Source organism: Hypomesus nipponensis, chromosome 15, assembly GCF_054491055.1.
Source record: "Hypomesus nipponensis isolate SF chromosome 15, ASM5449105v1, whole genome shotgun sequence".
Taxonomy (NCBI): domain Eukaryota; kingdom Metazoa; phylum Chordata; class Actinopteri; order Osmeriformes; family Osmeridae; genus Hypomesus; species Hypomesus nipponensis.
In genome coordinates, this window is record NC_140375.1 from 18,219,152 (window position 1) to 18,246,964 (window position 27,813).

The 27,813-nt window shown below is 49.8% G+C and overlaps 1 protein-coding gene across 3 annotated transcripts; it reads left to right on the forward strand.

Moving 5' to 3' along the window:
* The first annotated feature begins 14 nt into the window (after positions 1-14).
* Positions 15-27,813, forward strand: LOC146257916 (large neutral amino acids transporter small subunit 4-like). 3 transcript variants are annotated; one of them, XM_084674368.1, is made up of 15 exons: positions 15-175; positions 2,055-2,274; positions 8,196-8,424; positions 8,550-8,605; positions 8,704-8,780; positions 16,439-16,531; positions 16,684-16,817; positions 17,488-17,690; positions 19,777-19,920; positions 20,104-20,121; positions 21,308-21,434; positions 21,541-21,673; positions 22,251-22,324; positions 22,394-22,517; positions 22,861-27,813. In XM_084674368.1, the coding sequence occupies exons 2-15, from the start codon at positions 2,115-2,117 to the stop codon at positions 23,020-23,022; spliced, it is 1,734 nt and encodes a 577-aa protein (XP_084530494.1). In that variant the 5' UTR covers positions 15-175; positions 2,055-2,114; the 3' UTR covers positions 23,023-27,813. The 3 variants fall into 3 exon arrangements, with proteins under 3 accessions (XP_084530494.1, XP_084530495.1, XP_084530496.1); XM_084674369.1 differs by lacking the exon at positions 20,104-20,121 and having other exon boundaries at positions 16-175; XM_084674370.1 differs by lacking the exons at positions 15-175; positions 2,055-2,274 and adding an exon at positions 5,041-6,288.

The window sequence follows — 27,813 nt, forward strand, 5'->3', positions numbered from 1 at the left end:
GGAAAATATAAAACAAGGATTTTGAGATGAAGAGACAAATATCGATGCACAGAAACCAAAGATTGCCTCTACATCTATACTGACTCTAATGTGTTCTGAAGAACAGAGCATTTAGAGGCAGAAAAGCCTCAGAGAAGAGAGACAGGCGACCTTGTTCGCGAGTCAAGATATTCAGGTAAGCAGCGCGAGGAGGATGCTCGAGGCGACTGGACAGTTAGTCGCGCTGAGAATCTTACTTTAGATGTAGTCGGTTGGTAGTGTTACATTGTGCCGTAAAAAATAGTTAGTCGAGCAAATAAATGTGGCATTACGATCACAGCTCTATTCAAAACCATATAGTTTATTCTGTCAGTTTAGTTATGTAGCTGTCAGTCTTTTGTACTGTATTTCATATCACCACCAGACCATGAGAGTTAAACATTGTTCCAACGTATCTCTGTCAAAGAAGAGATTACAACGAATAAAATGGTTTGTGTGGAAATTGTAAATCTATATGTTTTTTTTTCATTTGTAGGGGTAGGGATTGCAAGCTGCAATTTTGATTCGGTGATTGAGTGTCATGGCAACTTTCTCAGATGCTTCCGACTGAATGAAATGTCAACAATATCCTACGTGTTTAAACTGTAGTTCACAGGAATATTATCACATTATACACTGCGGTGTTATGTTGCTCATATTTGATAGGAAATTATCTCAAGGGACTGTCTGACAAGAGGATGTAGCCTGGTCTCAGCTTTTTTTGTTAATTCCAACAAAAGCTTCATGTTGCAAAGTTAAAGTCGACTTGTTGACGAAACGGTTCTGACAAAGAACACAGAGTCGTGAAATCCGGGTGGTGTCATTAGCGCTTTTGTTGCCACAGTTGATTATTGCTGCTCGCTGTGTTGCGGACTCAGTGTTGTTGATACTGAACAGCTGGGAGAGATGGAGAGAAGGAGAGGGGAGGAGGGGGAGGCGGCGCATTGTGCGGGTGACGATTTCAGTCCAGTTCAGACCAGTTCTAGAGAGCTGTTCATTTCCCGCAGGATACAGAAGTCTGTTATTGTTTTTAGAAACAGGCGTTAGCTCAGCATTTGACAGGACGTTTGACACGACGAAGACACAACGTATCACTTTTGACCTACTTTTTAAATACATTTATACAATTGTTTTATCGTCGCATTCAGTCAGAATAGGCTATATGCAACATAATATGTCAAGGGTGACATCATCAAGATTGAGACTGTTAAAGTCATGAAACAATAACTTCATATACGCGATTGTTATTTGCATAATGTCGTTACCTCTGGATAACGCTCTGGATAAGAGCGTCTGCTAAGTGACTAAAGCTGTTAACAGACCGTTTTCTTTGTGTATAGGCCTACCTGGTGTAATAAACATTAACAATGCATTTGTCTGACATAAAGGCTTCTATTGGTATATCGAAGGATATCACTTTAAAGACAAATGTGTCAGAGGCTAGTGGAGGCCTATGGTCAAGCTCGGTGTGAGAACAGGATGCGGATGCGCTGAATGACAGGGAACAAAAAGAAACGGAAAAGGTAAAATCTCGCGCGGCACTGGTTCGAACCGGCTAGAACTTGGCCTCACGTGGAGTCGCTCTTCGGAGCTGGATCTGGGACAGCCAATGGGCGAGGGGCAGAAAAAAGCTTCTCAAATCAGAACGAGCGGAGGAGGGGTTTATGAACATGTGTAGGAGGAGTTTGGGGCCCAGGCACGCGCCTGTAAGGCCTCAGCTGTTTCGTGTTTGAGAGAATCTCTCCTCTTAAATCATCCTCTGCCAAGAACAAAGAACCTTCAGAACCCCCTTTTACATGGCTGCATTAAAACATAAACATGAATGTATTAAGTCAAAATGCATCATTCACGTAGAATTGGTATCTGTATGACAAGGGGGTACAGTTTCTTGCTGACTGAGTGTCTTATACTGAATGAGTTAGCAGAATATAAATCATCCATCCCACTTTTTAAGAAATTGCATCCTTTTCTCATTTCCTCACTTCTCTTCTCCTCTCCCCTAACCCTCCATCTCCTCCTCCTCTGTTCTCCTCCAGGGTCAGCCCCATCCCTCCACACCTCCAGGCCCCCTCCACGGTGCCTGCTACCCAGACAGCATGGCTCCCTCCCTGGCCACGGCCTTCGCGCGGCGCTGGTGGATGGCCGTGACTGCCGTCATAGAGAACCTGCTGTTCTCCGCGGTTCTCCTGGGCTGGGGTTCCCTGCTCATCATGCTCAAGTCTGAAGGCTTCTACTCCTACCTCTGCAAGGAACCTGGTAAGTAGCGTTTATCTGGTTATTACGCTTGTTCTAAATCTGTTATAACAGTAGTGTATTTGTTATGATTACTTCCTATGGGAGGAGCTTAAGGGTTATAACTGTTGTCGTCGTTTAGTCTAGCGCCTAAGAAAGCCTGAATATCTAACAGGCAGTATGAGGACATGTCTTCTACATCTGAAGACTTAAATCCACTCCACTTACCCACGCACACACACACACACGCACACACACATACCCTCATACACACGTCCACACACACACTCTCCACCCCGCAAAACAGATCCCCAAAACATACACAACTTCTACACACACACACACACACACACACAATCCTCTCTGTTCTTTTGCAAACAGCAACCGGTCAATATGAATCAGTCAGTGTATGTAGCTCTGATGCCGACATGAGTCAGCAGAGTCTAGGAGAGTTTGTGTCTGGAGGACCAGAGAGGATGCAGGCAGACCAGATGCACCAGGGTCAGACAGTGGTACCAGATGCACCAGGGTCAGACAGTGGTACCAGATGCACCAGGGTCAGACTGGTACCAGATGCACCAGGGTCAGACAGTGGTACCAGATGCACCAGGGTCAGACAGTGGTACCAGATGCACCAGGGTCACACTGGTACCAGATGCACTAGGGTCAGACAGTGTTACCAGATGCACCAGGGTCAGACAGTGGTACCAGATGCACCAGGGTCACACTGGTACCAGATGCACCAGGGTCAGACAGTGGTACCAGATGCACCAGGGTCACACTGGTACCAGATGCACCAGGGTCAGACTGGTACCAGATGCACCAGGGTCAGACAGTGGTACCAGATGCACCAGGGTCACACTGGTACCAGATGCACCAGGGTCAGACTGGTACCAGATGCACCAGGGTCAGACAGTGGTACCAGATGCACCAGGGTCACACTGGTACCAGATGCACCAGGGTCAGACTGGTACCAGATGCACCAGGGTCAGACAGTGGTACCAGATGCACCCGGGTCAGACAGTGGTACCAGATGCTCCAGGGTCAGACTGGTACCAGATGCACCAGGGTCAGACAGTGGTACCAGATGCACCAGGGTCACACTGGTACCAGATGCACCAGGGTCAGACAGTGGTACCAGATGCACCAGGGTCAGACTGGTACCAGATGCACCCGGGTCAGACAGTGGTACCAGATGCTCCAGGGTCAGACTGGTACCAGATGCACCAGGGTCAGACAGTGGTACCAGATGCACCAGGGTCACACTGGTACCAGATGCACCAGGGTCAGACAGTGGTACCAGATGCTCCAGGGTCAGACTGGTACCAGATGCACCAGGGTCAGACAGTGGTACCAGATGCACCAGGGTCAGACTGGTACCAGATGCACCAGGGTCAGACAGTGGTACCAGATGCACCAGGGTCAGACTGGTACCAGATGCACCCGGGTCAGACAGTGGTACCAGATGCTCCAGGGTCAGACTGGTACCAGATGCACCAGGGTCAGACAGTGGTACCAGATGCACCAGGGTCACACTGGTACCAGATGCACCAGGGTCAGACAGTGGTACCAGATGCACCCGGGTCAGACTGGTACCAGATGCACCAGGGTCAGACAGTGGTACCAGATGCTCCAGGGTCAGACTGGTACCAGATGCACCAGGGTCAGACAGTGGTACCAGATGCACCCGGGTCAGACTGGTACCAGATGCACCAGGGTCAGACAGTGGTACCAGATGCACCAGGGTCAGACTGGTACCAGATGCACCAGGGTCAGACAGTGGTACCAGATGCACCAGGGTCAGACTGGTACCAGATGCACCCGGGTCAGACAGTGGTACCAGATGCTCCAGGGTCAGACTGGTACCAGATGCACCAGGGTCAGACAGTGGTACCAGATGCACCAGGGTCACACTGGTACCAGATGCACCAGGGTCAGACAGTGGTACCAGATGCACCCGGGTCAGACTGGTACCAGATGCACCAGGGTCAGACAGTGGTACCAGATGCACCAGGGTCAGACTGGTACCAGATGCACCAGGGTCAGACAGTGGTACCAGATGCACCAGGGTCAGACTGGTACCAGATGCACCAGGGTCAGACAGTGGTACCAGATGCACCAGGGTCAGACAGTGATGAACCACGGTCAGGTGAGTGCTATCAGAGGATCAAAGCTTCAGGAAGGTTGATTATGGAGCAATGAGTCACATCGGTCTCAACGTCAGTTACAAACAGCCCAGAAAGCTTTTATAGCCTGTGTGTTACTCTCTGCTACCAGAGGTCCACCTCTCTTTCTTTCTTTCTTTCTTTCTTTCTTTCTTTCTCTCTTTCTCTCTCTCTCTCTCTCTCTCTCTCTCTCTCTCTCTCTCTCTCTCTCTTTCTCTCGCCTTCTCTTTTTCTGTTTCTCTCGCTATTCGCCTCCCTCCCTCTCCATTTTTTATTTTCTTTACCTCTCACTCCCTCTATCTCTCTCTCAAAGATTTCCATCAAAATCCATGCTTTTTGCGTTCTGTTTTATCAGAACATTGGTTAAATTCCCCACAGAAGTTTTGTATCAGTGTCTGCTGAGACAGTTTTACTAATCTGAACTACATCTCCCTCCCCCATCCCTTCCTCCCTACCTCCCTCAACTCTCCCTCCTCCCTCACCTCTCAGAGTAGTGTGGTGAGTGTTTCTACATATCTGTCCTGAGTATCAAGTTCCTGTCGGGCAGGTTAACATCCCAGGTTTGTGTTGGCGTGTAGGTGAGATGTCTGGAAACTTCCGGAGCAGATTCTACTCGGTCAGCACGTGTGTAGGTCTTGTATGACTCATCTCTTTTCTCCTCTCACCGTGAGAGTTAGGGAGCGTGGTGAATTTAATGTCTGCCCCTCTGCTCTGTGGTTCGCAGTGAGAGTTAGGGAGCGTGGTGAATTCCCAACGTCTGGGGAACCTTCCAGTCCTGCTCTGCCCTCGGGCTGGGAGCCTTTAAGAGCACACAGTCATGTAACCTTGAGCGGACCCGTCTCAGGATGAACAGTCAGTCCAGATAAAGGAGCTCAGTGTTCCTCAGGGTCTCGTTCAGCACGCTGATACGAAACACCACGACAAGAAGCAGGTGTTATCGGAATTTATCAGATTTCCACCTCACCACATCCACTGTTTGTACGGTCCATTGACAGGACAACAGTCAGGGTGAAAACATTCAACCGTAAACAGCCATCGCCCATGACAACCATTGTCTTGGTTACCAAGCAGTGCAGCATATCTTGTCAATCATTCGCCTGATCAAAGAATGGGGAGGGAGTGGTCTGCTTGCTGTGTGTGTGTGTGTGTGTGTGTGTGAGTATGTGAGTGTGTTGTGTACACAGAAGACGGAGGCACACACTGCTTAGTTCAAACAGACAACCCAACTGGCCTGCTCAAGGCAGCCCTCTCACACACCTGGCTGGATGGGGAACCTGTTGAGGAAGAGATTAGCTTGTTAAAAGCTTCTTGTGGTGAAAAAGGACGACATGTTCTAGTTCACTCCAGTGTCCCCGGAGCCAAGACAAGAGCTGTGCTCTAACACTGCAGTGTTATCAGAGGTGTGTGTGTGTCTGTGTGTTTGTGTGTAAATGTGTGTGTGTGTGTGTGTGCGTATGTGTAAACGTGTGTGTGTGTGTGTATAAAAGTGTGTGTGTATGCGTAAACGTGCGTTTAAGGTGTCTGTGTGCATAGAGCACTTCCCCATATTGACTCAGGTCCGCTCAGAAGATCTTCATTATTCAGCAGAGTTTCTGAATGCCAGCTGGTGTTTGTCTTCAGTTTAACCCAGTCATGCAGAGAGATTACACTGTGCTACTGTTAAATACAACCCAGTTGAACCCAGTCAGCCAGGGAGATTACACTGTGCTAATGCTGCATACACCACACTGACCAACCGACACACAGATGCTGTCCACGAGTGGAGTCCACACACTCCAAACACAACTGCAGGAGAAAAGACCAACAACACACCACACGTCACTCAACGCAGGTCCCCTCAGCTGGAAAACCGTCCGATCTGCACAACTACAAGGTTGTAAACATAGCTACGGGGTTGCCATAACAAACACCCACAATCTTCAGCATGGCTCTCGCCAGTCTTGTTCTGCTTCATACTGGTTTGACACGCTGCTCAGGAGTCTGCTTCCGTCTCCTGACGTGCTTCAGGGTCCACACGCCTGGCCCACCTCTCACCCCCACCCCCTCCCCCTCCCGCTGACCAACACGTCTCGAGGTGCTCTCAGCAGCAGGATATCCTTTTCAGAGGACACGGTGTCACTCTGGAGGGACAGCTAGCTATTTTGAGTCTGTCTTCTGAGTGGACCAGACTAGCACAAAAACAGCTGGCCCTTACAGACTGACCAGGCATGTTAGAGCTGCTCTTTCAGAGGATGTAGGGATGTGCCATAAGGAGAGGGAAGATCATCTCTGATTAGAGTCTATGGCTGAGAAGGCCTTCAATCCACTGCCAAGCCCCCCTCCACACACATACACTGTCCCTCTCTCTCTCTCTCTCTCTCTCTCTCTCTCTCTCTCTCTCTCTCACACACACACACACACACACACTCCCTTTCTCACACAAACACTGTCACACACACACACACACACACACACTGTCACACACACACCCAACATACTTACAGGGGAAGTAAACATCTCCCTGGGTATCTCTTTGGTTGGTGACCTAATCAGAGAACCGTTGAGTGGAGCATGTTTTTAGTGAGGCTGTCCTGTCAGAGCAACTCCCTGGAGGAGGTGTGTGTCATAACAAGCCCCTCTGTGCCCCCTCACTCAAACTGTCCTGTTTAACTCTGCTGCTCCTCTGTTTGACTGATAACAGGACTTCCTCCTGACCTCCTCCTCATTCCCTCACTTCTCTAACAGAACCAGTCAGTCAGTCAACAGACAGCAATAACAGCTAGTCTCACACCAGTCAGTCAACAGGCAGTAACACGACTACCAGTCAGAAGGCAGCATAAGCAGCCAGTTAGGCACCAGACAGTCTGTAACAGATGTAGAATTAATGTCCTGTTCTGTAACTGTCTCTGGTGTCTGAAAGATTTAAATAAACTAGTAGATCAGTTTTATCTTTGTGTGTGTGCGTGCCCACGTATGTGTGTGTGTGCTTGTGTGTGTGTGCTTGTGTGTGTGTGTGTGTTCTTGTGTGTGTTGCGTAGAGCCAGAGTTCCCCTGATAGCTGGGTGCACTTCTTGTTCCATGCTATTTCTGATTGTTTACCCCTTCTGGGTGTTTACCTGACCTTTCACTGGTCTGCAGACCTGTCAATCAACTGCTCAGGGAAGGAAGGCCAGATATAGGTGGATGGTTTATGATAGGTCTTCTCAGAAGGCCTGTCAGGGGATACAGACTTCCTGTGAAAGATATGATACAGAGGAGAGAAGAGAGAGAAGTAGAGGGAGAAACAGAGAGGGAGAAAGAGAGAGGGAGAGAGAGAGAGGGGAGAAAGAGAGAGGGAGAGAGAGAGAGGGGAGAAAGAGAGGGGGAGAGAGAGAGGGTAGAGAGGAGAAAGAGAGGGGGAGAAAGAGAGGGGGAGAGAGAGAGAGGGGAGAGAGAGAGAGGTGGACCTCAGGTAGCAGAGAGTAACATACAGGCTATAAAAGCTTTCTGGGTTGTTTCTAACTGTGTCAAAACAACAATAAGAACCCCTAATCTCGTTGAAATTAATCTAGTTAAAATCTCAACAGAAACACAATCAAACTTTGCAAGTAAATACTGAGCATTCCGTGACTCTGACCTCTGAAGAACTGTCAGAACATTGGACTTTTGATCCATAATATGATAACTCTACTTTCTAAAGACAGTTTGTGCACATCTAAAAGCTTCATCTGAATTAATAAAATGTGAAAAATATATATTTTGGGTCACTGAACAAACCTCCTTCCCACTTCCTGTCTCCTTCTTCTTCTCCCACGTCCACAGGAAACAGCTCCAGCCACAACCTGTCGTGGGAGGCCGGGGGCGTGGAGGAGATCCAGGTGAAGGAGGAGGAGGAGTTCCTGCAGATGAACGGCTGGACCATCTGTAAGGACCAGGATGAGATGCTGAACCTGGCCTTCACTGTGGGCTCCTTCCTGCTCAGCGCCATCACCCTGCCCCTGGGCATCGTCATGGACAAGTACGGCCCCCGCAAGCTCCGCCTGCTGGGCAGGTAGGTCGCCACGGAAACCAGAGTGTGTGTGTGTGTGTGGCTGAGGTTGTCTGAGTGTGTGTGAACGCAATCATCCCTACCTGTGATGTGGTCAGTCTTCCTGAAGCCCAGGTGTGTGTTTTCAGCGCCTGCTTTGCCTTCTCCTGCGTCCTCATCGCATACGGAGCCAGTGACCCCAACAGTACGTACCCCTGCAGACACACTGATGGCACCTGAGCAGCAGCTCCACACTCCTCTGTTCGCTCTCTCCTTCTCTCTCTCATCTCTTGTTTCCATCAGATCTGTCCATCTTGATCTTCTTCGCTCTGGCGATGAACGGCTTTGGAGGCATGTGCATGACGTTCACCTCTCTGACGGTGAGTACCTGGGAGGAGGAGGAGAGGAGAGGAGGAGGAGGAGGAGGAGGAGAGGAGGAGAGGAGGAGGAAGAGAGGAGGAGGAGAGGAGGAGGAGAGGAGGAGGAGGAGAGGAGGAGGAAGAGAGGAGGAGGAGAGGAGGAGGAGAGGAGGAGAAGGAGAGGAGGAGGAGAGGAGGAGGAGGAGAAGAGGAGGGTTGAGCGTGGGAAGAGATGGAGATGGATTGATCTAGGTGGGGAGTGTACAGACAGGGGGCAGTTTGGAGATGAAAGAGAATAAAGGGGATTTAGTATAGAGAGAGAAAGAGAGAGAGAGGTGGGAGCGACGGAGAGAGTGACAGAGACAGAGAGAGAGAGAGAGAGAGAGAGAGAGGTGGGAGCGAGGGAGGTGGGAGCGAGGGATGGGTGGATGGGACAGGGATGAAGGGAGGATGAAAGAGGAGAGAGGGGAGGTGGAGAAGCTGATCTCAGCATCACAGAGAAGATAGAGATTAAGAGAGAGAGAGAGAGAGAGAGAGAGAGGGAGAGACGGAGGGAGGGACAAAGAGAGAGGAAGAGTGGGAGAGGGAGGGAGAGAGGGAGGGGAAGATACAGAGACTGCATTATAGATCAATTATTCATCCGTGCTCTGTTCCAACCAGGAGCCAAAAAAAGACCTTTCCTCATGAATAATTCATATTAACCAGGATGCTGGGCTGTGATTGGTCAGGCTCAGACAAAACTGTGACAGCAAACACTGCTCTGATTGGCCCACAGTGATGCCTATCACTGTGGTTGCTGTCTGGTTGGTGGTGTGGTAACTTGCTCTGTGAACAGGGAACAACAGAAAACAACACAGAAAGAGTTCACTGTTACACTGCGTCATGATGTGTGTGTGTGCGTGTGTGTGTGTGTGTGTGTGTGTGTGTGTGTGTGTGTGTGTGTGTGTGTGTGCGTGTGTGTGTGGGGGGGGGGGCTCTGAGCAGTTGATGAACAGGAAGTCCAGAACAGAGCGACTAGTGGACGTTTCAATTCCTCTTTTGCTGTTTGAGCCATCATGCTAGGGGCACACGCACACACACACAGACACACACACAGGCACACACACTGGCACGCATACACGCACACATACAGACACACACAGTTTTGCACAGACAAGTTTGCACCTGTCCTGGAGAAGGCAGGGGCATGTTGGGGAGAGGACAGAACAAGACCAGGAGGTATAAACCAGCTCAACAGCCTGTGTGTGTGTTTGTGTGTGTGTGTGTTTGTTGCTACGGCGGTTCTGGTCCAGTGACCTCACTGCAGTGAGTTTGGGTTACTGCTGGTGTTGCTCTGCAGTTGTGACTAACAGTTTGTTTAACATCTGTGTGGCCCCTCTCCTCTCTTCTCATCACCTCTCCCCCCCTCCCCTCTCCTCCCCCTCCCCTCTCCTCCCCTACCCTCTCCTCCCCCACCCTCTCTTACCCTATCCTCTCCTCTGCTCCCCTTCCTCCTCTTTTGGCAAACAAGGTGTTCATTGTGTTAATCTCTGACATCCTCTTATCACCCCATCTCCTCCTCCCTCTCCCTCCCTCTCCTTCCCTCCCTCTCCCAACCTTCCTCTCTCTCTCTCTTTCTCCCTCCCTCTCTCTCCATCCTGCTGTTCTCTCTCTCTCTCCTGGTGTTCTCTCTCTCTCTCCCTCTCTCTCTCCCTCTCTCTCTCTCTCTCTCTCTCTCTCTCTCTCCCTCTCTCTCTCTCTCTCTCTCTCCCTCTCTCTCTCCCTCTCTCTCTCTCTCTCTCTCTCTCTCTCTCTCTCTCTCTCTCTCTCTCTCTCTGGTTGCACACTCAGCACTCTCTGGCCCAGCTGCAGTGAACAACCTGAAGCTGAGGGAACAACATGTTCTCACCAGTCCTGACTGCTGCTACACCTCCCCCTCCCTTTCCCTATCACCCCTCCCTGCCTCTCTTTCACCCTTCCTTCTGTCTCGCTCTCTGTCTCGCTCTCTTTTCCTCTGTTAAAGCATTGACCTAAGTCTCTCCCCATGTGAGTCATTTCACCTTCCTCACTGTGACCCCACCCTGTACTCTCACACACACACCAAGCCCCTCCCTCTGTTCTCTTTCACCCTGGCACGTGCAGCTGTACGTTTTTCTTTACTGGTTTCTCTCTCTATGTCTCTCTCTCTCTCTGTCTGTGGACCGAGGGGTATGTTTGGGGAGTCTGGTTGGCTGTTATCTGTGTGTCAGTTAAGAGATGAAAGACAGAGAATCAAAAAGAGAGAGAGAAATAAGAGAGAGATGAAAGAGAGAGAGAGACAGAGAGAGAAGAGAGAGAAATGAAAGGAGCAGAGAGAGAGCAGAGAGAGAGAAGAGAGAGACAGACAGAGAGAGAGAGAAGAGATCACAGATACGTAGGTATGGTGTCTGTATTTTGTCAGAGGATGGTTGTCACGGTTACTCTTGTCTCCGCTGACCGGCAGTGATGACGGAGTTGAGTCCAGTCAGGACCGGTCCAGACCGCTTTGGGTCTCCTCTACTGGCGTTTTCATTTCATTTTTCATCTCCCTCTTCCTCTGTTCATTTCTCTCCTCTTTCTACTCTGTTGACTTTCTCTCCTTCTCTTTTATTCCTTCTCTTCCGTCCATCCTCCTTCTATAGCTGTCACCCCCGTCTCACAGTAGACAGCATCTTTCCAGTGTCACAGAGAACAGGCTGGTGGGATCTGGAACCCTCCTGAATGCAGGCGTTTGCCGTCAGACTGACCCTCAGACTGTAGACCCTCATCTCTCAGACTGACCCTCAGACTGTAGACTCTCATCTCTCAGACTGACCCTCAGACTGTAGACTCTCATCTCTCAGACTGACCCTCAGACTGTAGACCCTCATCTCTCAGACTGACCCTCAGACTGTAGACCCTCATCTCTCAGACTGACCCTCAGACTGTAGACTCTCATCTCTCAGACTGACCCTCAGACTGTAGACTCTCATCTCTCAGACTGACCCTCAGACTGTAGACTCTCATCTCTCAGACTGACCCTCATCTCTCAGACTGACCCTCAGACTGTAGACCCTCATCTCTCAGACTGACACTCAGACTGTAGACTCTCATCTCTCAGACTGACCCTCAAACTGACCCTCATCTCTCAGACTGACCCTCAGACTGTAGACTCTCATCTCTCAGACTGACCCTCAGACTGTAGACTCTCATCTCTCAGACTGACCCTCAGACTGTAGACTCTCATCTCTCAGACTGACCCTCAGACTGTAGACTCTCATCTCTCCGTCATGTCTGTGATGACTCAGGTTCAGAAATAGAGCGTTATTCTGTAAATCAAACACAAACACACTCAAACACACACACACTCAAACACCCACACACACTCAAACACACACTCAGGCCATCTGTACCCACTCTGTCTGTGTCTGCCTGGAAACAGCAGAGTCTGGGCCCTCACTTCTCCTCAGGCTCACTCATCCCTCTGAACACGCACTATATAACATCTATACCCTACATCTATACAACTCTCTGAACATGCACTATATAACATCTATATCCTACATCTATACAACTCTCTGAACACGCACTATATAACATCTATAACCTACATCTATACAACTCTCTGAACACGCACTATATAACATCTATACCCTACATCTATACAACTCTCTGAACACGCACTATATAACATCTATACCCTACATCTATACAACTCTCTGAACACGCACTATAACATCTATACCCTACATCTATACAACTCTCTGAACACGCACTATATAACATCTATACCCTACATCTATACAACTCTCTGAACACGCACTATATAACATCTATACCCTACATCTATACAACTCTCTCTGAACACGCACTATATAACATCTATTCCCTACATCTATACAACTCTCTGAACACGCACTATATAACATCTATACCCTACATCTATACAACTCTCTGAACACGCACTATATAACATCTATACCCTACATCTATACAACTCTCTGAACACGCACTATATAACATCTATACCCTACATCTATACAACTCTCTGAACACGCACTATAACATCTATACCCTACATCTATACAACTCTCTGAACACGCACTATATAACATCTATACCCTACATCTATACAACTCTCTCTGAACACGCACTATTTAACATCTATACCCTACATCTATACAACTCTCTCTGAACACGCACTATATAACATCTATACCCTACATCTATACAACTCTCTGAACATGCACTATAACATCTATACCCTACATCTATAGAACTCTCTCTGAACACGCACTATATAACATCTATACCCTACATCTATACAACTCTCTCTGAACACGCACTATATAACATCTATACCCTACATCTATACAACTCTCTGAACACGCACTATATAACATCTATACCCTACATCTATACAACTCTCTGAACACGCACTATATAACATCTATACCCTACATCTATACAACTCTCTGAACACGCACTATAACATCTATACCCTACATCTATACAACTCTCTGAACACGCACTATATAACATCTATACCCTACATCTATACAACTCTCTCTGAACACGCACTATATAACATCTATATTCTTCATCTATACAACTCTCTGAAAACGCATTATATAACATCTATACCCTACATCTATACAACTCTCTCTGAACATGCACTATATAACATCTATACCCTACATCTATACAACTCTCTCTGAACACGCACTATATAACATCTATACCCTACATCTATACAACTCTCTCTGAACACGCACTATATAACATCTATATCCTACATCTATACAACTCTCTGAACACGCATTATATAACATCTATACCCTACATCTATACAACTCTCTCTGAACACGCACTATATAACATCTATACCCTACATCTATACAACTCTCTCTGAACACGCACTATATAACATCTATACCCTACATCTATACAACTCTCTCTGAACACGCACTATATAACATCTATACCCTACATCTATACAACTCTCTGAACACGCACTATATAACTATATATCCTACATCAATACAACTCTCTCTGAACACGCACTATATAACATCTATACCCTACATCTATACAACTCTCTGAACACGCACTATATAACATCTATACCCTACATCTATACAACTCTGTCTGAACACGCACTATATAACTTTATATCCTACATCAATACAACTCTCCCTGGACATACACTCTTTAACAAAACATCTCCCTCATCTCCTCTCCAAATACTACCACCATCCCTTTGTTGTTTTGTAGAGCAGCATCTGTTAAAGAAGTTCATGGCATTGTACAGGAGATGGTAGCATGTGATTGAGATCAGGCAGGTAACAACCCTAACCCTGGAGAGCTGACACCTGATCCTTAACACTGGCAGACGTTAGATTGCTCTTTGGTTGACAGGACCATCTCCTCTGGGGGTTCAAGGAGTGCTGACTCTCCACTATAACATTGAAATGATCATTTTAGCAGATAGTTAATATATATACTATATATAGTGTCTCTCAGTTTCTCTCTCTTTCTATCTCTTCCTCTCTCACTCATTCTCTCTTTTGATCTCTTTTGTCTGTCTCTGTCTTTCTCACTCTCTCTCTCTCTGCTGAAGAGGGGTTGTTTCAAAACAGGATGTGAACCTGACTGTGGTTTGTGAAATGTGCTTTGGGAACGGCAAGTTCAGCAAGTTACTGAATGTAACTGTTCATATCGAGGAATGCATTTGTAACATGACTTGTGTCATGTGGTGAAACTTCCAGCAATAACAAGTCTATTCAATGCAGCTTTGAAATACTGTTTGACCTTTTCAAATGTTATGTGACCTGTTCATTTTTTAAATGTCTTCCTGTTAATTCCTTAATTTGATTCAACCCCAGGTAAATATTTATCTACCTATACCATCTACAAAAAAAAAAAATCTATTTGTATAAATCTATATATCATAGGTCACCCTTCACTCCTACAACAGTATAAGAAGCTCTTGTGAAGAGTGACCTCTAGAGGTCACAGTGATGTCATAGAGGTCAGATGCTGAGCTTCTGTCTACGATAAGAGACAGGAAGTTGAGATGTTGAGACAGGAAGTTGAGATGTGGCAACAACTTCCCTAGAAAACTGGTGTGTCAGGAGACAGTTCCCTATGAGTTGGCACTGCCGGGTTTCTACAAACACACACATGCACAGACATACACACACACACCCCTCAAACACACACACAAACACAACCCCCTCCCTCACACGTACACACACACACACCATACTCACACCAAGTTGTCCTCCTGGCTATTAGACCAGGTCTCCAGGTCTGCTGGTTACTAGACCAGGTCTGCTGGTTACTAGACCAGGTCCGCTGGTTACTAGACCAGGTCCGCTGGTTACTAGACCAGGTCTGCTGGTTACTAGACCAGGTCCGCTGGTTACTAGACCAGGTCTGCTGGTTACTAGACCAGGTCTGCTGGTTACTAGACCAGGTCTGCTGGTTACTAGACCAGGTCTGCTGGTTACTAGACCAGGTCTGCTGGTTACTTGGAGTGTGACCTGGGAACAGGAGGACTCAAGGGACGGATGGATAGACTCAGAATGAGAGAGAAGGTTTAGTAGAACTGATGAGTCTATGATCCATGATAGCATATAAGAAAAGTTCTTTGTTTCCCTCCCTCCATCCCTTCTCTGGTATCTACCCCCTCTACCCCCACTCTCATAACAGAGGCTTCTCCTGTCGTCTGCTAGCATTAGAAATATCACCAGCTCCATGATCCACTCTCTCTCCTTTCTCTCTTTCCTTCTCCCTCTCTGTATCTACTATCTCTCTCTCTCTCTCTTACTCTCTTTCTCCCTCCCTCTCTCTCTTACTCTCTCCCTCTCTCTCTTCCTCCCCCTCTCTCCCTCTCTTTCTTTCTCTCTCTCTCTCTCTCTCTCTCTCTCTCTCTCTCTCTCTCTCTCCCCTCTCTCTCTCTCTCTCTCTCTCCCTCCCCCTCTCTCTCTTCCTCCCTCTCTCTCCCCCCCCTCTCTCTCTCTCTCTCTTCCTCTCTCTCTCTCTCTCTCCCCCCCCCCTCTCTCTCTCTCTCTCCCTCCCTCTCTTCTCTCCCTCTCTCTCTCTCTCTCTCTCTCTCTCTCTCTCTCTCTCTCTCTCTCTCTTCCTCCCTCTCTCCCCCCCTCTCTCTCTCTCTCTCTCTCTCTCTCTCTCTCTCTCTCTCTCTCTCCCTCCCCTCCCCTCTCTCTTACTCTCCCTCCCCCTCTCCCTCCCCCTCTCTCCCTCCCCCTCTCTCTCTTCCTCCCTCTCTCTCTCCCTCCCCCTCCCCTCTCTCTCTCCCTCTCTCTCTCCCTCCATGTACTCCAGCAGACCAGTTGTTTAGAGTGGGATTGAGGGAACAGTGTGTGCTCTTGCGCTGGGCTGACAGCTGGATCATTACTGCCTGCTACGGGATCTTCCTCTCCATCTCCCTCTCTCTCGTTCTCCCTCTATCTCTCTCTGCAGTGTTGGGGTGGGTGGGAGGGAGGGAGGAGTGCATGTTGTGTTAGAGACCCTCCTAGTTACACTGTCAAGAGCTCTGACAGCATACTAACATAGCTCACTGTCCCAAAGTTAAAAAGAGAACATTAGAGTTTGTTGATATTTGAGATTTGTTTACAAACAGTGTGGTGCACTGCAATCTCATTCCTAATAAGTCTAACATCCCTCCCTCCCTCCTTCAGCTGCCAAGCATGTTTGGAGACTTGCGCTCCACCTTCATCGCTCTCATGATTGGCTCCTACGCCTCTTCGGCCGTCACCTTCCCTGGGATCAAGGTGAGACTGTGTGCGTGTGTCTTAGTGTCTGTGTGTGTCTGTGTGCGTCTACCGTGTGTGTCTGTGTGCGTCTACCGTGTGTGTCTGTGTGCGTCTGTGTGCGTCTGTGTGCGTCTACCGTGTGTGTGTGTAACGTTGTGGTGTCCCTGCAGGTGATCTATGACCTGGGCGCCACGTTCATCAGCATCCTGCTGGTGTGGGCGGGCTGTGCCGGCCTCGTCTTCCTCAACTGCTTCTTCAACTGGCCCCTGGAGCCCTTCCCCGGCCCTGAGGATATGGACTACACGTAGGACTCACACACACACACACACACACACACACACACACACACACACACATGTAGGACTCACACACACACACACACATGTAGGACTCACACACACACACATGTAGGACTCACACACACACACACACACACACACATGTAGGACTCACACACACATGTAGGACTCACACACACACACACGCTTGTAGGACTCACTCACACACACACACATGTAGGACTCACACACACACACACATGTAGGACTCACACACACACACACACACACACACACATGTAGGACTCACACACACACACACACACATGTAGGACTCACACACACACACACACACATGTAGGACTCACACACACACACACACACACACACACATGTAGGACTCACACACACGCCTCCAGGGCAGCCCCGGCCTTCCAGACAGGAAGTCGTAGCAAAGCGAGAAATCCAGAGGCTTTGTTCTGATTCACCTGGATTTAGTTGATGTTGTTCTTACTTTTCTCCCTCTCTGTTTCTCTTCCGTCTCTCCTCTCTCTCCCCCCTCCCCTCGCCCGCCTCTCCACCTATCCCTCCTTCTCTCCCCCCTCCCCACCCCCGCCTCTCCACCTATCCCTCCTTCTCTCCCCCCTCCCCACCCCCGCCTCTCCCCCTCTCCCTCCCTCTCCCTCCCTCTCTCAGGGTAAAGATCAAGTTCAGCTGGCTGGGCTTCGACCACAAGATCACAGGAAAGCAGTTCTACAGGCAGGTGACCACTGTGGGGCGTCGTCTGAGCGTAGGACACTCCATGAAGCAGCACCCGCGGGAGCTGGCAGTGCAGCAGGGCAACAAGCTCTGCCTCTCCACCGTCGACCTGGAGGTCAAATGCAAGGCGGAAGAAGAGAGTGAGTGCCTGGCTAACACACAGCTGTCTACATCCTGCTCTGCTCTGTCTACATCCTGCTCTGTCTACATCCTGCTCTGTCTACATCCTGCTCTGCTCTGTCTACATCCTGCTCTGTCTACATCCTGCTCTGTCTACATCCTGCTCTGCTCTGTCTACATCCTGCTCTGCTCTGTCTACATCCTGCTCTGTCTACATCCTGCTCTGCTCTGTCTACATCCTGCTCTGCTCTGTCTACATCCCGCTCTGTCTACATCCTGCTCTGTCTACATCCTGCTCTGCTCTGTCTACATCCTGCTCTGTCTACATCCTGCTCTGCTCTGTCTACATCCTGCTCTGCTCTGTCTACATCCTGCTCTGTCTACATCCTGCTCTGTCTACATCCTGCTCTGCTCTGTCTACATCCTGCTCTGTCTACATCCTGCTCTGCTCTGTCTACATCCTGCTCTGTCTACATCCTGCTCTGTCTACATCCTGCTCTGTCTACATCCTGCTCTGCTCTGTCTACATCCTGCTCTGCTCTGTCTACATCCTGCTCTGTCTACATCCTGCTCTGCTCTGTCTACATCCTGCTCTGTCTACATCCTGCTCTGCTCTGTCTACATCCTGCTCTGCTCTGTCTACATCCTGCTCTGTCTACATCCTGCTCTGCTCTGTCTACATCCTGCTCTGTCTACATCCTGCTCTGCTCTGTCTACATCCTGCTCTGTCTACATCCTGCTCTGTCTACATCCTGCTCTGCTCTGTCTACATCCTGCTCTGTCTACATCCTGCTCTGCTCTGTCTACATCCTGCTCTGCTCTGTCTACATCCTGCTCTGTCTACATCCTGCTCTGTCTACATCCTGCTCTGCTCTGTCTACATCCTGCTCTGCTCTGTCTACATCCTGCTCTGTCTACATCCTGCTCTGCTCTGTCTACATCCTGCTCTGTCTACATCCTGCTCTGCTCTGTCTACATCCTGCTCTGTCTACATCCTGCTCTGCTCTGTCTACATCCTGCTCTGCGCTGTCTACATCCTGCTCTGCTCTGTCTACATCCTGCTTTGTGTAGCTTAGCCAAGTATCAACTCTACTGTTACTGTATTCTGTGTTGACACAGTGAAAGAGAAGAAGAATCTCTACTGTACTCTACTGTATGTCGATCATGAAGGACGCTACACTAGGACAGCAGAGTACAGCCAGTGTTTTGGTCTTCGACGCCAGCTTGTCTGAGGAGAGCCGTCATTGGCTGAGGTCAACAAGTCCAACATCTCGTTCGGAGAATTGCCAGCCCCCCCACCCCCCCTGTGCCGTGCCCTTAGCCTGTACTAACCCAGATCTGTACGATACTATTATCCCCAGAGACACCCAACTGTCCTGAAACACCCCTCTCCACCCCCTCACCCTCTCAGGGTTGTGAACCCGGGTCAGGACGCCCCACAGGGGCTTGTTGGGAGCAAGCCGACCGTGGAATCGGTTTGGACCGCGTTCCAAGAACCCCTGCCCGGCAGGCCAGCGGTGTGTGGGTCATCAGGAGGGATGAAAGGGGGTGCTGGGGTCAGGGGTCGCGCCGCAGCCAATCAGCAGGCAGCAGGAGGTCGTTAAGGAAGTAGGGGCATCAGCTGGACTTCTACCAATCAGGAGGGTTATTACTGGAAGGCCCTTTGGCCCAGTTGGCTCGGTTCCACACACACTGACACACATAAACAACTGACACACGCACGAGCTAACACACACTCATACACACACACACACTCACTGTGGAGCTGCTGGAGGTGCTAGATGTGGCTGGTCTCTCCTGGTAGTGAAGGCAGGTGTGTGCTGGTCTCTCCTGGTAGTGAAGACAGGTGTGTGCTGGTCTCTCCTGGTAGTGAAGACAGGTGTGTGCTGGTCTCTCCTGGTAGTGAAGACAGGTGTGTGCTGGTCTCTCCTGGTAGTGAAGACAGGTGTGTGCTGGTCTCTCCAGGTGCTTCCTCTGGCTTCATGATCATGAGGCACCGTACCTGCAGTGCCATGTACCATGGTTTTAATCCCAGTTATGAGACACTACTAGTGGTTTAACCCTGTCCTTCCCCCTCTCCTCCCCCCCTCCCCTCCCCCTCTCCAGCCCAGTCGTTCATGAAGAGCATCTTCAGTCCTATCTTCATGCTCAGCCTCATCACCATGTGTGTCACCCAGCTGCGCCTCATCTTCTACATGGGGGCCATGAACAACATCCTGGAAGCTCTCACAGACGGTGACCTCACCACAGGTGTGTGTGTGTGTTGTGTGCGTGTGTGTGTGTGATTGTGTCTGTGTGTGTGTGTTTGTTGGGGTTCTTCCTGATGTGGGAGTGAGTGACGCTGCGTTGCTTCAGTCTAACTCTGTCTGCTTCCTCTTTCCTTCTGCTTCCTGTTTCCTGCTTCCCGCTTCCTGCTTCCTGTTGCCTGTGCAGTGCAGAGGATGGAAGTGGGTAAGGGTTCAAGCAGAGCTACATGAGCTCAGAGTTCATCCTCCAGCCACCTCTGTCTCTGGCATAGATTCACGCTGTCTTGTAAACTCTGTCTTAACTCACTCAGTACCTAAGAGACTCCTCTCCTCCCAGCCTGTGTTGACCTTCTTCTAAACAGTGTTATCATAACTGAGTTTCTGATCAACTTTCTCCCCCTCTCCTCCCCCTCTCCTCCCCCTCTTCCCCCTCCTCTCCCCCTCCTCCCCCTCTCCTCCCCCTCCTCCCCCTCTCCTCCCCCCGTCCTCCCCCTCTCCTCCCTCTATCCTCCCCCCTCCTCCCCCTCTCCTCCCCCCCCTCTCCTCCCCTTGTTCTCCCCCCTCCTCCCCCTCTCCTCCCCCCTCCTCCCCCTCTCCTCCCCCCGTCCTCCCCCTCTCCTCCCTCTATCCTCCCCCCTCCTCCCCCTCTCCTCCCCCCTCCTCCCCCTCTCCTCCCCTTCTTCTCCCCCTCTCCTCCCCCCCTCCTCCCCTTCTTCTCCCCCCTCCTCCCCCTCTCCTCCCCCCTCCTCCCCCTCTCCTCCCCCCGTCCTCCCCCTCTCCTCCCTCTATCCTCCCCCCTCCTCCCCCCTCCTCCCCCTCTCCTCCCCTTCTTCTCCCCCTCTCCTCCCCTTCTTCTCCCCCCCTCCTCCCCCTCTCCTCCCCCCTCCTCCCCCTCTCCTCCCCCCGTCCTCCCCCTCTCCTCCCCCCTCCTTCTCCCCCCTCCTCCCCCTCTCCTCCCCCCGTCCTCCCCCTCTCCTCCCTCTATCCTCCCCCCCTCCTCCCCCTCTCCTCCCCCCTCCTCCCCCTCTCCTCCCCTTGTTCTCCCCCCTCCTCCCCCTCTCCTCCCCCCTCCTCCCCCTCTCCTCCCCCCGTCCTCCCCCTCTCCTCCCTCTATCCTCCCCCCTCCTCCCCCTCTCCTCCCCCCTCCTCCCCCTCTCCTCCCCTTCTTCTCCCCCTCTCCTCCCCCCCTCCTCCCCTTCTTCTCCCCCCTCCTCCCCCCTCCTCCCCCTCTCCTCCCCCCTCCTCCCCCTCTCCTCCCCCCGTCCTCCCCCTCTCCTCCCTCTATCCTCCCCCCCTCCTCCCCCTCTCCTCCCCTTCTTCTCCCCCTCCTCCCCCTCTCCTGTCCCCTCCTCCCCCTCTCCTCCCCTTCTCCTCCCCCTCCTCTCCCCTAGTGAGCGTGTACACGTCCATCTTTGGTGTGCTGCAGCTGCTCTGTCTCCTCACCTCTCCTGTGATTGGCTACATCATGGACTGGAAGCTGAAAGACTGTGAGGACGGAGATGGCAAGGATCTCAAAAAGTGAGTCTCTCTCTCACACACACACACACACACACGCTCTGATGAGTGTGTCTTGTATGTCACTTCCTGTTGACCTCATGTCCCCCCCCCCCCCTCCGGTCGCCAGGGAGCCTGGAGCTCCCAAGAGAAGAGACAGAACCATCCAGAAGATCACCAACGCCACGAGAGCCTTCATCTTCACCAACCTGCTGCTGGTCTGCTTCGGAGCCACCTGCCTCATTCCTAGCCTGCCTCTGCAGGTAGAGAGGGAGGGAGGGATTTGTTGATTTAGTACAAAGTCAGTCGGTCAGTCATGTGATATGACCTGTGTCCAATCATGATCAGCATTTTAAGACTCCCATGTCTCATCGTATCTGACATGTCTCATTGACAAACACGTTCCCCTGAGAAGAGAACTACTCATGTTCAAGACAGACATTCTGTAGTTCTGTCAGGGTTTCTACGAGCAGAGGAGGGCATGGTTCTGCATGCGTTCTCTGACTAGAACCCTTGCAGAACCAAAGGCAGGGCTGCAGATACTGCAGCTGAGAGGATTGTGAAGCGCTACACTGACATCTGGTGGACACAAAGAGAACTGCTGCTCATTTATCAACTGATGTGGAAGCACATCTGATATTATTGACATGTTATTCATTTACCAGATGCTTGTATCTAGTGACACACACAGTGTGAAAGTAACATACAAGGATCAGAAGTGCATGTTGTAACTGTATTGTGGTGGTCTGAGTCAGTATTTAGCAGGTCCTGATCGAAGACAGAAGAGGAAGAACAGTGTTGCAGAGCAGGAGTAACAGACTTCTCCTCCTCTTGTCTCAGATCCTGTCTTTTGTTCTTCACACCATCGTAAGAGGATTCATCCACTCTGCTGTCGGAGGCCTGTACGCTGCTGTGTAAGTATCTCAGGGTGTGTGTGTACACGTGTGTGTGTGTGTATCCTGACCGTGCTGTGTGTGTCTCAGGTACCCATCGTCTCAGTTTGGCAGTCTGACAGGGATGCAGTCCCTGATCAGCGCTCTGTTCGCTCTGCTGCAGCAGCCGCTCTTTATGGCCATGGTGGGCCCCCTGGAGGGAGACCCCCTATGGGTGAGACTGAACTCCCTCACTCACCTCTCCTCACCCCTCCCCAGCCTCACTCACCTCTCTTCACCCCTCCCCAGCCTCACTCACCTCTCCTCACCCCTCCCTCACCCCTCCTCACTCCTCCTCACCCCTCCCCACCCTCACTCACCTCTCCTCACCCCTCCCCACCCTCACACACCTCTCCTTACCCTCCCTCACCCCTCCTCACTCCTCCTCACCCCTCCCCAGCCTCACTCACCTCTCTTCACCCTCACACCTCAACTCTCCTCCCCTAACATACAATGTCACTTCCTCTGTTTTCCCTGTTGGCTGATGTCATGTTCTGCTTCCTGTCCCGTGCGTGCAGGTGAACGTGGCTCTGCTGGGGCTGAGCATGCTGGGGTTCTGCCTGCCTCTCTACCTGCTCTGTCACAGCCGACACCTGCGGCGCCTGCAGCGCGAGCGCCACGAGGACCCCAAGATCTACGTCCAGATCAACACCGGCAGCAAACCTGAGGCCTCAGTCTAGACCAGGAGGAGGAGGAAGAAGAGAGGGGGAGAAGAGAGGGGGAGGAGAGAGGGGAGGAGAGGAGGAAAAAGGGGAAGAGGTGAGAGGAGAAGAGAAGAGAGGGGAGAAGAGAGAGGACAGAGGAGAGGGGGTTAGATGATGATGCGTAGCTGACTCCTCCCCTCCTCCAGCCTCTCAGTCCGTCTGCACTTGCACTCAGACGATGCTCTCTCACACTCCTGGGGTTGTACATCCCCCCCGTCCACACACACACTCACACACACACACACACTCACACACACACACACACTCACACACACTCACACACTCACACACACACACACACACTCACACTCACACACTCACACACACACTCACACACACTCACACACTCACACACACACACTCACACACACACACTCACACTCACACACTCACACACTCACGCGCACACACAGACACACACACACACACACACTCACACACAGACACACACACACTCACACACACACACACACTCACACGCACGCACACACAGACACACACACACACACTCACACTCACACACACTCACACACACACACTCACACACACACACACACACACACACACTCACACGCACGCACACACAGACACACACACACACACACTCACACACTCACACGCACGCACACACACACTCACACACTCACACTCACACACACACACTCACACACACACACACACTCATACACACTGACTCAGACGATACTCTCTCACACTCCTGGACTCGTACATTCTCCCCATAAACACACACACACACATTCACTGCCAATCTATGTCACCCTGACACGTACTGCACACACACACACACCCTCTGGAACCTTCTACACTGTGAAACTCCTGCCACACACCCCAACACACGAGACACTGGATCTGAAGGTCAACTGTCAGCGTGGATCTCAGCTGTAACATGACCCTGTCGTCATCCAGAACCATGCCACGCCCTACACTGCACCTGGAAGCTGAGGAAAGATAGAGAAACTTTTTACTTAAAAATATCTTTATTTGGCAGTCAAAACTGCCAGATAGACAACAGTTACATCACAATAGCTTTTGTGGATCCTACCTACTCATTCAAAGAGAGAGAGAGAGAGGGAGGGAGAGAGGAGAGAAAGGGAGAAAGAGAGAGAGGGGGGAAAATAAGATCTCTTTACCTCTCTTTCATTTCTCGTCTCCATTGTTACTTTTATTTTTATTTTTTCTTGTGGTAAACAATGCAAGACTCTTTCTAGTCATCTGCCAACTCTGCTAGTCCACCACAGAAGAAGAGAACCGGACAATGCCATTGGTGGAGATGCCAAGTCCAGCACAGTTACAATTTTCTTGTGGCTCTCCTAGGTGTTTAATGACAGCAACAATGTTGAGGTTCTCTGATTGGTTCATGTGTCTCTGTATCTTGACGCCTCAGTTACTGATTGGTTCGCGTCAGTCCCTCCTTGTGCCATGGACTTCCAATCAGATCTCTGAGTTCACAGTTGCCCCCGCGCCATTGGTGGCAGTCCTGTGAGTGGTGCTTTCAGTCGACGCCTCTGGGAGTCAGGGGTGCTTCGATGCTAAAACGTAATAAGACGTCTGTCCTCGAGGGAGACGCAGGGACACCCTCCGTGTGGTGGACAGGCAGCGGTGAAGAGGCCGTCCTCTCGTGTCTCCTGTCCAGCCTCTCCCCACACAGTCATCCTGGGACTGCCAGAGAAGACCTCAGGCTCTGAGACACACACACAGGACTGACCTCAGGCTCTGAGACACACACACACACACACAGGACTGACCTCAGGCTCTGAGACACACACACACACACACACACACACACAGGACTGACCTCAGGCTCTGAGACACACACACACACACACAGGACTGACCTCAGGCTCTGAGACACACACACACACACACAGGACTGACCTCAGGCTCTGAGACACACACACACACACACACACAGGACTGACCTCAGGCTCTGAGACACACACACACACACAGGACTGGACACTCCGAAGTGTCTCTGAAGAGACACAACACAGACAAAGAACAGGAAGCTCTCTTTCCAAACCCAGGAGACACCTGGCCTCTTCCAACCTCCGGGTGTGGAGGCTGTTGGAGGCTGGGGGAAACGAGAGACTTGGATACAGACAGACCGACAGACAGACAGACAGGCAGGCAGGCAGACAGGCAGACAGCTGTGTTAACCTGTGTTGGTCCTTGAGGCCTGCATGCTGCAGCTTCTCCAGGACTCGGTACCTCAGTGCCGATGCTCCACACGCATGGCGAGATGTGCTGTTGTTAGCAGCAATAATATGTGGGATGACCCAGTGCACTGCTGGGCAGGGTGATTCAGCAGCAATGCATGTTACTGTATAACTACATACACACACACACGCGTACTGTACACACAAGCACACACATATACTGTCAACACATTCTGCACACACATCCTGTAAACACACGCATGCACACACACAGTTTGTAAACACACACACTGTAAACACACACACACAGTTTGTAAACACACGCATACAGACTTGTCGAGGCAGTCTGTCTTGACTGTTTGAGTGTTTGTTTTATAAATGTCTTCAGATTAACGGATTATATTGCATCAGGTAGCCTCTTTAAAAGTAATCTTTTTTTCTTTTTTGTTTGTTTACAACTGTATTTACTTGCAATATTGATTACAATTGTAATGATCCAGTGGCAAATGTTGTTTAGTGTAATGAGAACAGTTAGTCAGGTTGAATGATGATTTGAGTAGCTCGTTGGCCATGAAAGGGTGTAAAACATGATGTGTTTTGAAGAGAGACTCTCTTCCTGAAACTGAGAACCATTTGAGCTTGGATCTCTTCAGCAACAGGTGCTTCTGTGAGGGGCTGAGCACACTTCTCTCTCTCTCTCTCTCTCTCTCTCACAGAGATCCTGTATGCACACACAAACAGTGCAAGAATATGTCTTTGTGTACTGTGACGTTTTATCAACAAACAAGGTGCTTTTTAATTCGAGGAACTTTAAATCTCATGTAGGGGGCTTTTATTGAGTCACTGTACTATATTGCAGGGTATTTACCTAGCATTTGAATATAATGTAACCTGGTAAGAATCTGTATTTTTATATATTATACCCAGTCCAACAGAACTGGAATTTGGTAACCACATTTATAGATATCTAATTATTTTATCAAATCATTCATTTTTTAATATAAACACTCCACTCAGTATTTCGTAATTACGCACAACTTTATATTTAATGATATGGTAAATACCACTGTACTATAGTGGCCCCCTTAGTGGCCCCTGTAGGGTCGCACCCACACACCTCAAACTAGAAACTTGAGTCTGCTTGTACAATCATAGCAAGAGGTCCACCAGGGTCCTGGGGAGCTCACACCTTAGATTCTGCTCCATGTTCTTGTAACTGTGGGCTCAGGGGCTTGAGTCAATTACCCTGTTGCTGAAACTGGGGGGGGGGGGTATCTTTGAGAGAGAGAGATACTGATTGGCGTTTAGTCTCTTCTGTTTGTGCTCAGCGTAACTCACAGAAGCACTTCCAAAGACAGCCAGCACCCTGTAGTCTCTCTGTTCAGATGATTAGATGTGGATGAAGGCCTTTGCTCTTACACCCACCCACCCTCCCTCCCTCCCTCACCTTCCATCTCTCTGGGTCCTCCACACTCTGCTAATACACACTGCCTGAAGACCTGTTTCTCTACCCTCACACAAAAACATACAAATTCACACACACACACACACACACACACACTGAGAGACAGCGATAATATTTCCCAGAGCAGCCTTGATGAATGGACTGTAAGTGTGAAACGAGTGGCACACATGCACCTTAGACTTCCTACTCGAATAACCTCAGTAAAGTCTGATCGACTAAAGCAGAACGACGTGTCCACAGACTGTGTGAACCACATGCTAGTCCTCTAAGTCCCACAGAATGTATTCCCAAGCATCAGAAAACAAACGCTTTTTTTCGAACACGAGAGACGATGGGATGGGAACAATAACGTTATTTTTTTATATTCACAGAAAAGTTTAGAGCAGGGCGTTCAGATCTCAGTTAAAATAACACACAGACACACGCACACACGCGGAAAGAGAAACAGGTCTGGGGCTTTTGAACAACCACAGTTGACAAACTGCACGTATATGCGTCTGACGCACGTGCGATCCTAAAAGGACGGTTTTCTTCGCAGCTCGTCCGCCTCGCTGTGGAGATAAACACGACGTCTTAACCACACCGCAGTACAGTACTTCAGCAATATGAATGTGGGGCTGATGCGTTTCAGTCCCTTCGAATTATAATTAATCTGCACTTTTTACACTGCCATAAACCTTAAAGTCTCCCTCCAGTCCAATTCCATTCACTCACCTTGCTTTTCTGTCAAGTAACTTGACTAGACTGTCCACCAACCCGGGCATCAGGATGGATCGACTGTTACTAGACTGGTCGATGCATTGATTGAGTGTTGGTTTTTGGATTGAGGTTTTTTTTCATGATCGTGCGTTGGAAATATACCTGTTAGTGGTTGGGGATTTCAGCTGAAACACCAACTGCTTCTTACTTACTTTTTTTTCTTCTCTTAAATGTACATTTTATTTGTGGTTTTTACGTTTTTCATTATTGGTGTTTTCGTGTCAAATCGTCTTTTACATAGTGTATATTTGTTCTCATTTTGTCTTTCACGATATAGTCATTGTTATTGAAATTTTGAATCTTTGTTTAGACTGAAGAAGAAACGATCAATATATGAATAAAATAAAAAGAAAGAGTACATTTGTA

Bases quoted from the DNA above. Each gene is read 5' to 3' on its own strand.
- LOC146257916 (XM_084674368.1), top strand. From the start codon at position 2,115: ATGGCTCCCTCCCTGGCCACGGCCTTCGCGCGGCGCTGGTGGATGGCC. The intron at 8,425-8,549 runs GTAGGTCGCCAC...GTGTGTTTTCAG, and splicing joins AAGCTCCGCCTGCTGGGCAG to CGCCTGCTTTGCCTTCTCCT. The intron at 8,781-16,438 runs GTGAGTACCTGG...TCCCTCCTTCAG, and splicing joins TGACGTTCACCTCTCTGACG to CTGCCAAGCATGTTTGGAGA.